The sequence below is a fragment of the Jaculus jaculus genome, chromosome 10 (genome assembly GCF_020740685.1).
Source record: "Jaculus jaculus isolate mJacJac1 chromosome 10, mJacJac1.mat.Y.cur, whole genome shotgun sequence".
Lineage (NCBI taxonomy): Eukaryota > Metazoa > Chordata > Mammalia > Rodentia > Dipodidae > Jaculus > Jaculus jaculus.
The window spans coordinates 19,662,986-19,680,976 of record NC_059111.1 but is presented as its reverse complement, the minus strand read 5'-3'; the positions used below and the strand labels follow the sequence as shown (position 1 = coordinate 19,680,976).

The 17,991-nt window shown below is 39.3% G+C and overlaps 1 protein-coding gene across 1 annotated transcript in view; it reads right to left on the bottom strand.

Annotated features, from left to right (window-relative positions):
- The window catches only part of Arih1 (ariadne RBR E3 ubiquitin protein ligase 1), a 101,476-nt gene that overhangs the window by 16,769 nt on the left and 66,716 nt on the right, over window positions 1–17,991 (bottom strand). The window contains exons 4-10 of the mRNA XM_004666712.2: window positions 16,322–16,414; window positions 14,861–14,916; window positions 9,717–9,783; window positions 6,506–6,612; window positions 5,408–5,450; window positions 4,854–4,925; window positions 2,237–2,367 (exon numbers count right to left, since the gene is read on the bottom strand). Of these exons, the coding sequence (XP_004666769.2) occupies window positions 2,237–2,367; window positions 4,854–4,925; window positions 5,408–5,450; window positions 6,506–6,612; window positions 9,717–9,783; window positions 14,861–14,916; window positions 16,322–16,414 (569 nt within the window). The remainder of the gene's footprint in view (window positions 1–2,236; window positions 2,368–4,853; window positions 4,926–5,407; window positions 5,451–6,505; window positions 6,613–9,716; window positions 9,784–14,860; window positions 14,917–16,321; window positions 16,415–17,991) is intronic.

The window sequence follows — 17,991 nt, the reverse complement described above, 5'->3', positions numbered from 1 at the left end:
TTTTTCTTTTTGGTTATTTAAAAATGTATTTAAAGCCAGGAGTGGTGGCACACACCTTTAATCCCAGCACTCAGGAGACAAAGGTAGGAGGATCACTGTGAGTTCAAGACCACCCTGAGACTAACTACATAGTGAATTCCAGGTCAGCCTGGGCTACAAGTAAAAGACCCTACCTCGAAAAACCAAAAAATAAAGTATTCAAAGGCCTCACCTCAAGATAGGCTTTTCCCTGACAGAGCTACATGCACGGCTGCTCTAACAACTCAGAAGCATTCTAAGATGTACCCAGAAAACAAAGCACAGTTCCCTTGTAATATCAACAGGCAAAAAAGACATAGCAGCATCCCTCAGACCCTTGTCCAGGTCATTGTTCATTGTTCTTTGTCACTATTTTGTTTCCTTTACAGGTTTCAGTGCAGCTCATTTAAAATCTCAGTAGTGATTAGAGATAGCATCACACAAATATATGCAATTAAAAACTCTTCTTGTTTGTAAAATATTGTTTATTTATGAGTGAAAGAGAGAAATATGACTGAGAATGGACCCACCAGGGCCTCTAGGCACTGCAAATCAACTTCAGAAGCATGTACCCCTATGTGCATGTGGCTTACATGGGTTCTGGGGAGTCAAACCTAGGTCTTAAGTTTTGCAGGCAAGTGCCTTAAGTGCCAAGCCATCTCTCAAGCCCAAAAACTCTTCTTCTCTACTCTCTTTCCCTTACCCCATTCATTATGCTCGGCACAGGGAGAACATGGTTCGTAGGAACACTATTATCCTTTACCTTCCTGCTTAAAATGTGGACTGTCTGGCTAAGAACAAATACCCTTTCTTAGTTCTGACAATGGCGTAGGTTCATTATTTTCAGGAAACCAATCGGTTTTTACCTGGATGGGAATAAATTTCAGAAATAATCTCTATCTCCAACTAATGCAATTAATAAAAGTTCCAATGTATCTAAAAGGAAAGATTTGTCAATTGTTTTATCTGCCATCCTTCCCTTCCCATGTACCCTATAAAGCACTAGAATTATGTGAAAATGTAGATAGAGCACAAAATACAGATCCTTCTCATCAAAATAATAGCTCTAGCCATGTTATTTCTACTTAAAACCACATGGTAACATCACCTTACACCACAATCTCTATTCCTACATTTTGCCAGGAGCCAAAAATTTAAATACCAACAGTAGACAGGCAAGTAACACAAATTAATAAAGTGGACCATTTGTATACTGTAGCACTCACAAACATTTTCACTTCTAGCAGGGTATGTGCTAGTTCCAATTTTGTCAAAACTCACCCACAGTCTAACCTGCATTTTTCCCAAGTAAGAAATACAAATGAATAAAATTATTTATCACTAATAAATGAAAACCAAAAGAATGTGCCATGTAATACAGTTATATCTAACAGCTATGCATCTATGGACTCAACCTACTATTTGGAACAAAAATATGTGAGAGAAAAATTACATCTACACTGAACAAATACAGACTTCTTGCAACTTGTCACCATTCCCTAAATAATACAGTTTAACAATTATAGAGCATTTACACTGTATTAAAGATTCCAAATAAACTACAGATGATAAATAAATATTCATGAGGGTATACTTAGTGTACATGTAAATACTAACCTACTATATAAAATGGACTCAAGCCCTCACAGACAGTGGTATTAACAGTGCATTCTAGCTCTATGAGATGCTGAAGAACAACTGCACGTAGAGCTGACATTCCTCTTCAGTCCTGGGGAAGCCTACTGAGTTGAAAAGTAAAGGCCCATGGCAAGGGTTACTAACCAGGTCTAGGTGATTACTTAAAGTTTGGGACAAGAGTGTTGACTACTAACAAACCAAGAAAAACACACAGGATGGATTTTTGTCAATAGACTCCAGTTACAACTTTTGTTAACAGAGACATATTAGACAATGTAACTGAAAAAGTCACATAGTTTTCATGTAATTCTACCTTTGGGTGCTCCTTTGCCTTAAACATATTTATAACTACTGTTCCAACCAATGAAATTTCAGTCCAAAAGTTCATGTCACTTGTTTACCCCTGTGAGAAATATGTTCATCAAATCCCTCCTGTGGATATCTTGTACACGCTTCTCTGACACACTAATATTTATTTAGCTCCCATTAGGTGGTAATCTTGTCAAAGTAGAAATTATTCATAATAACTGGGTACTTATCATATGCTACATGAACATATCCTTCCATTTCCCCAACCTACCAGGCAGATCCATGTGGTTCCCAAGGGCCAAGACACACCCAGCAGAACTCTGCTTTACAGTTCTGGTTACGACAGACCATGTGATTACAACCGCCATCCTTCTCAATTGTGACATGGCATTTGGGACATTCCTATGAAGAGAAACTATAAAGTTGGTGTCAATGCTACACTAAGTTGTATTACTACCATTCAGGAGAAGCCAATTATACATTTCATTTATTTGTTGTAGTTAATACACATAATGATGATTGTAAACATGAAACAAGCACCACTAAAAATGAGCTGTATCATTCCTAGATTTTAAAGTGAGATGAGGGCATAAAAACATTCTAAATAGTGTTTTGTTGTTGTTGTTGTTTAAGATAGGGGCTCTCTCTAGCACAGGCTGAACTGGAATTTAGTCTGTAGTCTCAGGGTGGCCTTGAACTCACAGCGATCCTCCTAATTCTGACTCCTGCATGCTGGGATTAAAAGCATGTGCCACCACGCCCGGCCTAAATAGTTTGAATCATATAAATAATATCCACTTTACGGAAAGTGAACTATTTTTGCTCATTTAAATGATCTCCATGTAGTTACAGAGCACATCCTATCTATGTACTCTTCTCAGTACTTCATATGAAGCAACTCAGAATCCTTACAGTGGAAATTAATACTAGGTCATACATAATCTATATTCAAGGAATCTACTTCCAAATTCAAGCAAGCAGGAAATCAGTCCATGATTGATAAATTCATAATTTCCAACTTCCCCCTTAAAAAAAATTTTTTTTTATTTATTTTTTTGTTTTTTTGAGGTAGGGTCTCACTCTAGTCCAGGCCAACCTGGAACTCATATGTAGTCTCATGGTGGCCTTGAACTCATGGCAATTCTCCTACCTCTGCCTCCCAAGTGCTGGGATTAAAGGCATGAGCCACCACACCCGGCTAAACAAAGTTTTTTGAATCAGGGTCCAATGTAGCCCAGGATGGCAATGATCTTGCTATGTAGTCAAAGATCATCCTTTTCCCTCTCTAACTTCCACATACTATGATTATGGTTATATGCCATCACAGCTGGTTTTATGCTATACTGGAGACTAACTGGATTGACCAACTAAGCTACTACCCTGGCCCATTAATCTTTGACCAAACATCCTATGGCCAAATGCTTATTTGTCTTGCTTTAGTGACTAGTCAGTTGAAGAAACTGTCATGTAAGTCTTTTTTTACTTCTGAAAATTAAAAAAAAAAAAAAACATATTAATGATATTTCACATAGTGAAAGTTTGTAAATTTTTTTTGTTTGTTTGTTTGTTTGAGGTAGGGTCTCACTCTAGCCTAGGCTGACCTGGAATTCACTATGGAGTCTTAGGGTGGCCTTGAACTCACAGTGATCCTCCTACCTCTGCCTCCGAGTGCTGGGATTAAAGGCATGCGCCGCCACACCCGGCTTAAGTTTGTAATTTTTTAACTGTATTTGAATTTGACATCTACAACCACTACAGGCAATATCCTGTTTTATTTTAGGGGCTTCAGGAGCCTCCCTGGCCAACAGCTCAATGGGAGATATCCCACCTTTGCACTGGGTGTTTTCTGTAACATATGGCTTCTGGGTGTAGCATTATCCATCCCTATAGGTATTTCTGTCTAAACTCTATTTATTTTTGGTTTTTCAAGGAAGGGTCTTCAATCTAGCCCAAGCTGATCTGGAATTCACTATGGTCTCAGGGAGGTCTTGAACTCCCAGCAATCCTCCTATGTTTGCCTCCTGAGTGCTGGAAATAAAAGCATGCGCTACCTCGCCCAGCCCACAGCCTAATTTCTTAACTAATCATATTTTAGAAGTTCAACATGATATAAATTCATAGAAATTGTTTTGTTAAGCTTATTTTTGTTACATAATAAAAACATAATAGTTGTTCAGTTACCATGCTACAATCCTGACCTTAAAAGATGCTCTTAAAAGTATAACTCCAGGGCTAGAGAGATGACTTAGTGGTTAAGGCATTTGCCTGCAAAGCCTAACCCTAGTTTGATTCTCCAGTACCCATGTAAAGCCAAATACACAAAGTGGTACATATATCTGGAGTTTGTTTCCAGTGACTGGAGGCCCTGGCGCACTCATTTTCTGTTTCTCTTTGTCTCTCCCTCTGCTTGGAAATAAATAAACAAACTTAAAAATAAAGAAAGTAAGTCCCATTCTTAAAAAAAAAAAAAAAGTATAATAAAAATTAAAAAAAAAAAGTATAATAAAAATTAAAAAAAAAAAAAGTAAAGTCCAGTGATTGAAGGTAGAAATGTTTATTAGCCTAACAATAACAAGACTGTGTCCCCTTTATGTTTGTATATAAAAGGCAATAAAGAACAAGCCTTAGCCTAGAAAAATTAACAGCTTCCTGTTCTATAGGTAATACTGACTACTCAATTCTATAGGAATGAACTAACTACTCAATAAGATAAATCCAAAACTTCAACCATTAAAAAAAAGTGCTAGCAGGTAATTATTGTGAAGGATGGAGGAAAACAGGTGTCTTAACGCCCAATACCTATGTGAACTTACTGCTGGGGCTAATGCTTGATAAGACCTATCTTCATCAGTTTTCATTACCAAAAGTCTCTGAAGAAAAACACCAACCTTTGTGTTGGCTGCAATCCAATTAGAGGTTTCACTGTCATCATCACACTTTTTAATCCACTTCTTTAACCACTGTTTGAAAATGATAACTGTTAGTTTACAAAAAGACTTAAAACCGGTAGAAAATTACTACAGCATTAAGTACAGTCAGGATTTAAATGTGTCAAAGAACAGGATTATCACCAGGCAAGTCTTGAGCAAGGGAACTCTTATAGATATAATACCTAGTCTATGTTAAGATCAACCAAAGAAGGATTGTTCTCTAACTGAAGCTGAGTGGGAGCCAAGAGCCTGAGGAGAAGCCAAGCTAAAGCCCATGTTATTTTCTCAAAAACAAAATTTGACAACATAGCTGCCTTAACTATGACTAACCTAAAAATGCAACCTAGGACTTATCCTAAGCAATGTTCCATGAATACCTGCAATCATTACTTGAAATAAGGGTACAATAAAAACTATTAACTAATATGTAGACAGTAAAGTTATCAGCTGTTATCAATCAAGTCTCAAAAATATGTCATTCCATTATTTAAAAGCAAAAATATCAAACTTACCTTACATTTAACAGGATCATGCCAATTTTCTCCACAGTTAAAGCTGTTAAGCGATACAAAGAGTTAAAACAATTAAGTTCTACCCATTGTGAAAAACAAACTATCTCACACTTTAGAATTTCCTAATATTGCTATGTAAGTTCCTAATGACTGAAGCATACCACGGTAAGGACCGTGCCTGTTCTATCTTACAGTGAATTGCATAGAATTTAGTGTGTATTGGGACTAGCAAGTAAAGAATACAAAATTCATGTGACATGGAAAATGACTAAAATCATGAAGACATGAATCAGTAGTAACGTCACAGTAGCTGTTCTAAAAATGTCTTAGATTTGTGTTCAGTAGCACCTACTATTTTCATCAATACATGTTCAATCTTACTTAGTATACCAACTGAAGAGTAAAGCCTGATTCTGTAGGACAATAATAATTTTATACTAATACACCATAAACAATACACAGCGAGCAAACAGGCACATAACAACAATATGAATAGACTAACCTCAGCCCTGTAGAAAGATATGGTATTGGCCAATGTATTTAAAAGACAGAAAACAGGGCTGAAAAGATGGCTCGGTACTTAATGGTGCTTCCTTGAAAGCCTGACAGCCTGAGTTCAATAAAGCCAGATGCACAAAGTGGTACAAGCATCGAGAGTTCATTTATAGGGACAAGAGGCTCTGGCACACACCTATTCACATTATCATTCTCTTCCCTCCCTCTCCTTGCAAATGAATAAAATATTTTTTAAAAAACAGTAAAAGGCTATGCACAGTAGTTCACATCCAGGTGACAAAAGAGGACTGTCATGACTTTGAAGCCAGCTTGGGATATATAGCAAGACACTTAACAAAACAAAAACATACATGCACATTGCACACACACACATCCAGCCCTCCAAATGATACAGCACTTAACCAAAAGGAAAATTTAAGGTGTGATTTTTTTAATCCAATCTTACCTCAAAGAAATATACACAAATTTAAACTACTATCATATATCTTGAGTACCAGCCCCTATTTTACTACTCTCTCCCCCCCCCCAAAAAAAGGGCAGAGCTACATGAACAACTCTCATTTAGATAATTATTTTTCTTACCAAAACTGGCGACCACATTTGCAGCGAACAGGTTTAGCATCAGGATACTGGACTTTAACAACATGGTGGCAATCTGGGGCAGGACACCACTTTAACAGTCGATTGCACTGAAAAATAAGTTTAAAAATTAAAATATAGAGGCTGGAGAGATGGCTCAGTGGTTGCTTGCACAGCCTGATGTCCCAGTTTTAATTCCCCTGTATCCACATAAAGCCAGATGCACAAAGAGGCACATGCATCTGAGTTCACTTGCAGTGGTGGAAGACCCTGGAGCACCCGTACTTACTCACTCACTCTCTCTTTGTCTACTCTCTCTCCTTGCAATGAAAAAAAAATTTTTTTTAAAGAAAACTAAAATAGTAAACTAAATCATCATGCAAATTTTCCTAACATACCCAGTGCAAGAACAAATGAGACAAGCATATCAATTCTGCTGTAGTCTTCTGCAATGTTGTTTCTGGATGCACTGCTGTCTCAAGATTATTAATCTTTAAGGCCCAAGTTTTATAAAATATATGGATTATTGCTTATAGCCTAGGCGGGCTCCAAACTCATGGCAAGCCTACTACCTTAGCCTCCCAATTGATAAAATCACAATTGTAAGTAACCATGGCCGGCTCAGAAAATTTTAAGTTATCCATTTTCTGATCATTAACCTCAATTTATGTGTATATTTTATTTCAGGGTAATTGTCTTAAGATGTAAGAGAGCTAGAGCTCCTAACTGGGAAAGATACTTAGCTACAGAGTAGTCTGAGATCAGCTAATGGATGTATGTGCCATTTCTCCCTCTAGCCATAGCAAGAACAAAAGCCAGTTCTTAAGCCATAGGAAAGGCCTATATCTTAACTCCTCAAAAGAAAACATAACTTTTAATCTTTAAATTAATTTATTCATTTACTTCAGAGAGAATTGGCATGCCAGGACATCTTGCTGCTGTGAACCAACTCCAGACAAATGTCACTTTGGACATCTGGCTTTATGTGGGTAACGGGGAATCCAACAAAGCAAGCACGCTTTGTAAGCAAGAGCTATTAACCACTGAGCCATTTCCCCAGCCCAGAAAATGTCTTTTAAATTGATTCCAAACATCAATTAATTTTACTTTGTGTATCTGCATATGTACACAAGCACATGTGTATGCATGCATAGGCCAGAGGTCAATGTAGAGTGACTTCCTCAGTCATTTGACACCTCATTTTGAGACAAGGTCCCTTAATGAACCTGAGATTCAATTAGACAAGCCAGCTGGCTAGCCTGAGGAATTCTCCTGTTTCCACCTCCCCTACCCCCAGCACAAAGATTACAGACATGCCACCACACCCAAAATTACATATGAATGCTGGGAATCCAAACTCAGATCCTAATGCTTGTGTGACAACTACTTATCCCAGTGAACCATCTCCCCATCACCTGAGATATCTTACAAGGTAGCCCAAGCCAAACACAAACTTGAAATTCTCCTGCATTAGTCATTGAAGTGCTGGGATTCCAGGTGTATACCAACCACCCTGCCTAACTGAAATACAAATTTTGAAGTATTCTCTTTGTGGAATGAAACACTGCTCAAGTAAAATTCTGAACCAAGCTTCAGAACTCCATGCATGCATGCTTTTAATCCTAGCACTCAGGAAGCTAAGGTAAAAAGACCACAATTGACTTGAAAGCCAGCCTGGGCTATAGAGTGGGTTCCCGTTAAGCCAGGACTAGCTATAGAGAGAGACTCTGCCTTGGGGCAGGGGTGAGGTAGGGGTGGGGGACGTCTACTCAAGAACCAAGGATATAACAGAGTGCTATAGCCACTCATCTACCCAGTATGATCTGGGTTCAGTCTGTGCTACTACCAAATAAATAGTAACAAAAATTCCATGCCAGGTGTGGTGGCACATGCCTTTGATCCCAGCACTCAGAAGGCAGAGTAGGAGGGTTGATGTGAGTTTGAGGTCAGCCTGAGACTACACAGTGAATTCCAGATCAGCCTGGGCTACAGCAAGATCCTACCTTGAAAAACAAAACATTGCATTAATCATTTCAGAAAATATACAAAATATGCTACTTCCTAGTTAAAAAATCTCTAACACAAGATAAAAATCTTTTTAATAACCTGGGTGTGGTGGCACACACCTTTAATCCTAGCACTGCACTTGGGAGGCAGAGGTAGGAGGATTGCTGTGAGTTCAAGGCCACGCTGATAGTGAATTCCAGGTCAACCTGGACTAGAGCAAAACTCTACCTTGAAAAAAACAAAAAATCAAAAATCTTTTTCTAAAGTTACATTATCAAACTATACTGATATTCCTCTAATAGGTGCCGGCATACTTTTTCTTTGAAAGCCATAGTAAAAATTTTTGTTTTGGGCTGGAGAGATGGCTTAGCGGTTAAGCGCTTGCCTGTGAAGCCTAAGGACCCCGGTTTGAGGCTCGGTTCCCAGGTCCCACGTTAGCCAGATGCACAAGGGGGCGCACGCGTCTGGAGTTCGTTTGCAGTGGCTGGAGGCCCTGGCGCGCCCATTCTCTCTCTCTCCCTCTATCTGTCTTTCTCTCTATGTCTGTCGCTCTCAAATAAATAAATAAAAAATGAACAAAAAAATTTTTTTTAAATATTAAAAAAAAAATTTTTGTTTTGCAGGCTATAATGTTCCCTGCAGCAGGACTCAAATTCTGCCCATGCAGCACATAATTAGTAACAACAAATGAGCATGGGAATATTCCAATAAATCTTTATGGGGAAAAAAAAAGCAAGCTGTCATTTGCCAACCTCTGTTCTACAAGATCAAGTAGGTCAAGTAACTTTTTTATTGGCAGTGGAACATATAACTGGAAAAATAGGGTTAGGACCTGAAACACAAACATGTCATGTCTAATAATCTACTATAATTCTCTGGTATGGATAAAGGTGAATAAATACTTATAAAAGCATTTTATCATCAGAACTCAACATCCTTTAAGTTTCTATTTCTTTTAGAATATGCTTCATAAATATCGTGGTTTATTTATTTATTTTGAGGAAGGGTCTCACTCAAGATTGGGCTGACCTGTAACTCACTCTGTAGACCCAGACTGGCCTTGAACTCACAGCAATCCTCCTAAGTCTGCCACCTGGGTGCTGGGAGTAAAAGATGTGTACCACCACAGTCAGGTCCCTTTTTGCTGTTTTAAAAAATTGATTTTCTATCCATACACAGAATTTCAAATAAAACATAAACCACTTACCTCTACAAAGCTATTTGTTATTAAATGCTGATATTTTAATTTAACTTTTGAATCTGTGATCAGGCGCCTGAAACCAAGAATAAAGAGTTTAAGAAGTTTTAGCCAAGAGTATTTCCTACATGTATAAAAAGCAGTAAGAAAGTGGCATAAGGGCTGGGATGTAGCTGAGTAGTAGTTTGCCCAGCACAGGTGAGGCCCTGGGTTTAATTCCCAGCCATGCAAACATAATGTTAAAACCAGTGGTAGTGAAGCACAACCAATGACAAATACTGAACATTCATATAATCCAATCCCCTCAGGGCACTATTCTGTACACTCTAGCTCCATCTAATTCTTTTAAAAAATATGTATTTATTTGATGGGCTGGAGAGATGGCTTAAGCGCTTGCCTGTGAAGCCCAAGGACCCCAGTTCGAGGCTCGATTCCCCAGAACCCACATTAACAAGATGCACAAGGGGGTGCATGCATCTGGAGTTTGTTTGCAGTGGCTGGGAGCCCTGGTGCGCCCATTCTCTCTTTCTCTGCCTCTTTCTCTGTCTGTTGCTCTCAAATAAATAAACAAAAATAAAAATAAACTTATTTAAGAAAGAGAGAAAATCAGCCTCCAACCACTGCAAACAACTCCAGATGCATGTGCCACCTTATGTGTCTGGCTTACATGGGATCTGGAGAGTCAAATATGGGTCCTTAGGCTTTGCAGGCAAGCGCCTTAACCACTACGCCACCTCTCCAGCCCTCATCGAATTCTTGAATTTCATAGTCTGCCACTCTTTTGTTCTCAAGGCCCACTGTGACCTATACTACTTTCAGGGTGCTCCTGTCACACCATATTTTGGAAAATTGAGACAAGGTCTCACTCTGTAGCCTAGGTCAGCTGTGTACTTGCTACTACAGACCAAGCTGGCCTCATACTTGAAGCAATCCTCCTGCCTTTGCCTCCCATGCTGTTGCTACTACAGATGTAAGCTGTATTTTCTTTTTTTGGTGCAAGTGTGTGTGATGTGCATACACTTATGCATGTGTGGAGGCCAGAGTTTGACATCAGCTACCTTCCTCAGTTGCTTTGTAACTTTTTTTTTTTTTTTGAGACGGGGTCTCTAAGCCTGAAACTCACCGATTTACCTAGCCCAGGGAGTTTGCTGTCTATCCTGTTCTGAAAATGTAGGCATCTACTCTCATGCCTTTAAAGAAGGTGCTGGGGATTGCAAGCAGGTCCTCATGTTTACATAGCAAGCACCTTACCCACTAAGGTTCTTTCATAGCACCAGGAGTCTTTTTTTTTTTCCAAGGTAAGGTCTCACTCTAGCCCAAGCTGACCTGGAGTTCACTATGGAGTCTCAGGGTGGCCTCAAACTCACAACAATCCTCCTACCTCTGCCTCCGGAGTGCTGGGATTAAAGGCGTGTACCACCACGCCCCGCCATATTCTTACATTTGCTGAAAAAAGTGCGCACTATCCCTCCTCAGTGGTGTTATACAAGACTGCCTCTCTTGGAAAGGAAAGAGGAGGAGGAGAATTCATCATGGAGCCTTGAGGTGGAATAGCTTACATTCAAATACATATTTCACAACTAATTAGCTATGAGTTGAGGTAAAGATCTTTGACTTCTCTGTTCCCGAGGTTAGTAAAATGCACAACAGATAGCAGAAATAAAAATTTGTAGTACTATATCGGCATCTGGCAAATAGTAAGTATTCAATACATATTAAGCACTAAACATTCTGCTCCTCACTCAAGGAAGTGTTTTCCAACATTTCCTGAAAACAGTCTAAATGGAGGGCCTTCTCTTATGCAGCATGTACACCTTTTGTTGTTGTTTTAGATTTTACTTGTTTTCGGAGGAAGGGTATCATGTAGCCCAAACTAACTCACTATGAAGCCAAAGGTAATCTTATACTCCTAATCCTCCTTCCTGCACCTCGTTAGTGATGGGACTACAGGTGCACAACAACATGCCTGGCTAGACATCTTACATATGTTCTTTAAAGAATTTAACCTAATTTTAATTAGGTGGTTATCTGCATAATCATTTGGTTTAATAGCTATCTTCCTGCTGGCTTAAGCCTGAACAATAAGGTCCTAGAAGAACTCCTATATCCAGCTCAGCACCTGACCTAACAGTAATATTTTTGAAATAAATGAACCTTCATATTAGTCCAGTTAGCAGTTTCTCAAAAGTTAAACACAGCATTATGATACAATGTGAGTAACCTCCTGTCCTAAGTATATATGCACTTAAGAGAATTAAAAACATGTCCAAATGAACAGGGCGTGGTGGCATATGCCTTTAAATCCCAGAACTTGGTAGGCAGAGGTAGGAGGATTGCCCTGAGTTCAAGGCCACCCTGAGACTCCATAGTGAATTCCAGGTCAGCCTGAACTATAGTGAGACCCTATCTTGGGGGTAAAAAAAATGTCCAAATGAAAAACTGTATATATAATGTTCATATATTCATAAAACAAGTATTTTCTAACACTAGGAATACCAATAAAACAAAACGTTAGTCAACAATAAAAAGGAATGAAGGCCAGGCTTGGTTGGGAGGCAGAGGCAAGAGGACTGCTGTGAGTTTGAGGCCATCCTGAGACTATAGTGAATTCTAGGTCAGCCTGGGCTAGAGTGAGATCCTACCACCCGAAACTAAAGGAATAAAGTGGGTGACTCGTGCCACAAGACGGATGGATTTTGAAATCATGCAAAGTGAAGGAAGCCAGACAAAATACACATTATGATTATGATTCCATTTCCATAAATTTCCAGAATAGGCAAATCCATATACACATAAAACAGATGAGTGGGTGAGAATGGTTGAATGTATATGGGATGTTCAAATATTCTGGAAATGATTATAACCCTAGCAACTAGGAGGAGATGAGGCAGAAGGATTAAGACCTGGTCTCTATAAAAATCCTGGAATTAGATAGTGGTCATGATTGCACCAGGGAATTATATGTATGCCTTAAAATACTACAATGTTTGATTTTATGTCATGTGGATTTTGTTTTGCTTTGGATTTGTTTGTTTGTTTGTTTTGTTTTGTTTTGTTTTGTTTTTTTAGTTTTTCAAGGAAGGGTCTTGCTCTAGCCCAGGCTAACCTGGAATTCACTTGGTAGTCTCAGGGTGGCCTCAAACTCGTGGTGATCCAGCACGCACTGGGATTATCAGGTATATTTTATTTTGCATGTGTGTGTCAAGTTCAGAGGTCAATGACCGGTGCCTTCTTCAGTCACTTTGTATCTTAATCTTTGAGAAAAGGTCTCTTCATGAACCTACAACTCACCAATTACACTAGACAAGCTAGGCAACAAGCCTTAGGGATCTGCCTTTTGCTACCATCTCAGCAGTGAGATTGCAGGCATGCACCACCATGCCACCACCATTTCACATAGATGTGGAGATCAGAACTCATGTCCTCATGCTGCTGCAAGCACTTTATCCAGTGAGCTATCTCCTTAGCTGCACATGTGGATTTTAGATTAATAAAACAAAGCATGTGACCCAAAGTCAGATATCCTGAACAAATACATTTCAGATATCGATTACCCATATGCTTCTTTGACATCACAAACTGGTGATTTCTTAGCCTACACAGCTATCTATAAACCTGGCATGTCCTATGAAGACCGAAGAACTAAAATGAGTGAAGTTACTATGTTAATGTTTCCAACCTCATTTTATTTTATGACAGGCAAGAAGAATGTGGCCTTCCAAACTTGAGAATAAGTATTCTCAAAATAAACTCAACTTCTGGCCATTTATATGTTAATTCTGACACAAATCTATTACATTGCCTGTATTGAAAGCTGGGCTTGAAAAATGCCTCAGTAGGGCTGGAGAGATGGCTTAGCAGTTAAGCGCTTGCCTGTGAAGCCTAAGGACCCCGGTTCGAGGCTCGGTTCCCCAGGTCCCACGTTAGCCAGATGCACAAGGGGGCGCACGCGTCTGGAGTTCGTTTGCAGAGGCTGGAAGCCCTGGCGCGCCCATTCTCTCTCTCTCCCTCTATCTGTCTTTCTCTCTGTGTCTGTCGCTCTCAAATAAAATAAATAAATTAAAAAAAAAAAAAAAAAAAAAAAAAGAAAAATGCCTCAGTAGTTAAAGCCCCAGTGTAGTAATTCACAAACCATCCATGTAGGCCAGGTACAAAATGCAGTGTTAAGTGTCTTGCATTCATTTGCAGTAACAACAGGCTCTAGGAATGTGTGTGAGCGTGCATGCATATGCAAACAAAGAAAAGATAGTTATTAGGTCATTTTGATCCTCCAGCCTCCACCTCCCCCAGTGCTGGGGTCCTAGACATGTGCTACCACATCCAGTTCCACCCCCCATTTTTTTCTTGGGCTGGAGATCAAACCTAGGTCCTCATGCATGCTAGGTAATCATTGTACCATCGAGCTTCCAAGCTTCTAAATCTTATTTAAAAAAAAAAATTATTTATTTATTTGACAGAGAAAGATTGAGAGAGAGAATGGGTACACCAGGGACGCTAGCCACTGAAAATGAACTCCAGCTGGGTGCACCCCTTGTGCATCTGGCTAATGTGGGTCCTAGAATCGAACATGGGTCCTTTGGCTTTACAGGCAAACACCTAACCACTAAGCCATTCCTCCAGCCCTAAATCTTAATTTTTAATTCTGTTTTAGCCTCTATTCCCAGAGGATACCAATTAATCCATTCTCCAAATCCAAGATTTACTAATATCTAGAGACAATGTGTTGCCACATTTCCCTGAATAGTGATTTTGCACCTAACAAGATTACATGTGTCCTCTAAAAAAAAATTTGTTTATTTTTATTTATTTATTTGAGTGACAGACAGAAAGACGGAGAGGGAGAGAGAATGGGCGCGCCAGGGCCTCTAGCCACTGCAAACGAACTCCAGATGCATGCGCCCCCTTGTGCATCTGGCTGATGTGGGTTCTGGGGAATTGAGACTAGAACCGGGTTCCTTAGGCTTTACAGGCAAGCGCTTAACCACTAAGCCACCTCTCCAGCCCATGTGTCCTTTTGTATTACAAAGGTATATAGATCAAAAACTTTCTTCAAGATTCATAGAATTCACTTCCTTTGAGGTACTAAATCAAAGTTAATTTGGCTTAACCTGCTTATTTGTATTCAACTTACAGATTATAAAAAAAATACTTACATAACTGTGTTGTCATCCACTAAGATGTCACAACCATGAGCAGGACATGAAATAGTCTGGAAAAGATTAAATTTAAACTATAGCTTCATTCAACAAGTATTAACTAAATATTTACAATTGCCAGGTTTTTGCTAGGTTCTAGGTATAGTTCAGTGTTTGTTTGTTTTTCCTTTTTCTTTTTTTTTTTTTTTTGTTTGTTTGTTTTTGGGGGTAGGATCTCACTCTAGCCCAGGCTGACCTGAAATTCACTATGTAGTCTCAGGGTGTCCTTGAACTCATGGGGATCCTCCTACCTCTGGCTTCTGAGTGCTGGGATTAAAGGCATGTGCCACAACACATGACTTTAATGTTTGTAAGATCTCCATCCACTCCTATCAAAGGGAATATGCATGTGTACACCTGTCCTTGTAATTGTTCTTTAATAAAAAGGATGGGGTTGGAGAGATGGCTTAGCAGTTAAGGCTCATGCCTACAAAGCCTGAGGATCCAGGTTCGATTCTCCAGGCCCCATGTAAACCAGATGTACAAGATGGCGCATGTGTCTGGAGTTTGTATGCAGTGGCTAGAGGCCCTGGTGCTCCTATTTTCTCTCTCTCTCTGTTTGTCTATCTCAAAAATAAAATAAATCTGCCATATTAATAAAAAAAAAAAAAAAAGAAGCTGAGTATGGTGGCACATGCGTTTAATCCCAGCACTCAGGAGGCAGAGGTAGGAGGATCACCATGAGTTTGAGGCCACCCTGAGACTACATAGTGAACTGCAGGTCAGGTTGGGCTACAATGAGACCCTGAGATCCTACCTTGCAGGGGAGGGGGGAACCCTGAAGAAATTGTCCACCAAGTTCAGCCTAACCGATACTATGGCTGATGCCTCCTAAGGAAACTACCTATGTCAGATTTTTAAAATAAAATGTCATATTGAAAATAGGAAAAAAGCCAGCAATCCATTAAGTGTTTTAAGCTTGAAAAAGGTGTTTTCAAGCTGGGCATACGTTTAATCTTTGTACTCAGGAGGCTAAGGTAGGAGGACTCCTGTGAGACTGAGGGCAGCATGGATTAGAGTTAATTTCGGGCATCCTGTGCTAAAGTGAGACGTTGCTTCAAAAAATAAAGTGTTGGGCTGGAGAGATGGCTTAGCGGTTAAGTGCTTGCCTGTGAAGCCTAAGGACCCCGGTTCGAGGCTCGGTTTCCCAGGTCCCACGTTAGCCAGATGCACAAGGGGGCGCACGCGTCTGGAGTTCGTTTGCAGTGGCTGGAAGCCCTGGCGCACCCATTCTCTCTCTCTCCCTCTATCTGTCTTTCTCTCTGTGTCTGTTGCTCTCAAATAAATAAATAAAAACTGAACAAAAAATATTAAAAAAAAATAAAGTGTTTAATTCTGGAACTTTCACCTGCTAATATTTATGAAATGATCTAAACACAACAGGAAATTCAACAACAAAAAAGAAAATGGCAGCAGTACCTGTCCCATGCCTTCCTCCATTATTTTGGTAGTTAAATATTCACTCCAGCACTGCATACAAAACTTATGTCCACATTCAAGGCCAGTGAAATACTGCAAAATAATAATAAGCAAAAATTTCAATAAATATATATATTTTAATAATATACATAATGTTTCAAGGCGTTGTTAGGTCACATACCTCACAGTGACTAAAATGTCCAGTTTGACAAGAACCTTAAGTTAATTTCTACAAGATCTAGACATGCAAATACATTTAAGAAAAAAAAAACCTTAATTAGGGGATGGAGAAATAGCTCAGCAGTTAAGGCACACTTGCCTTCAAAGCCAAATGGCCCGACTTCGATTATCCATTACCCGGTACCCACATAGAGCCACATGCACAAAGTGGTACATACATCTGCAGTGACTAGAGGCCCTGGTACATCCATTCTCTCTCTGCTGGGTGTGGTGGTGCACAACTTTAATCCCACCACTCAAGAGGAAGAGGTAGGAGGATCACCATATGAGTTTGAGACTACCCTGAAACTATAATTCCAGGTCAGCTGGGCTAGAATGAAACCCTACCACATGGGGGGAGGGGGGGACGACAAAAAAAAAGTCTCTATGATTGGTATTTCAGGAGGCAAGAATCAAGAATCGATGAGTTTATATTAAATATACCATAAGCATATCACCGAGTACAAAAGATGTTACATATCAGTAGCCACTATTGAAATAAAAATCAAAACACATGAGATACCACTTTACACCCAGCAGAAGAGCTGTTATTACAAAGATGAACAATCAAGGATGCAGGAAAACTAGAAGCAAGTTCCAATATATTGTTCATTACATGTAAATGGTACAGCAACTTTGGGAAATAATCAGGTAATAAATACCTAAAAATATTAAATACAGTTGCTATATGACCCAACCACTCTACTCCTAAGGCATATTATTCAAAAAACTTGTACAGAAGTGTTCATAGTAGGTAGCATCATTCATAATAGCCAAAAATTAGGGGAAAAACCAGATATTCATCAACTGATGAACAATTATGCAAAATGCACAATGGCATATTTAGTAACAAAAAGTATGTATCTCAATTTGAACAACAGTACGCCAAGTGAATAATGTTGATAATAAAAGGCCACATAAAGTATGGTTCCATTGACATTAAAGTCCAAAACCAGCAAGCTCTTAGACAAAGAAAACGTGCATGGCCATCTAGGACTGATGGGCTGATAGAGAAATGAGGAGTGAGTAGAAAACAGTACAGAATTTTGGGACGTGAAAAAACTGGGTATAATGGTAAATGTGAAAAGTCTCAACATTTAGGAGGAATAAGAGAATAAGATTTTCAAGGCCAGAATGGGCAGCAGGAGATTGTCTTTCAAAATACTAATCATCACCATCATCATCTTATTATTATTTGATAAATGTTATACAAATGCTGGACTTAGTGAATGCCTTCCAAGCAGAATAACCCGAGTTCAACCCCTAGAACCATGTAAAAATTCTGAGCATGGTAGTGCAACCTTGTTATCCCAGTGCTAGAGAGGCAGAAATGTTCCTGGGGAAAGCTACTTAAGATTGTCTTCTGGGCTCCACACATACATATATAACCATATGCACAATAACCGCCCTGCCCCGCCCCACCCCCAACACACACATAAAGATTTAGTCTA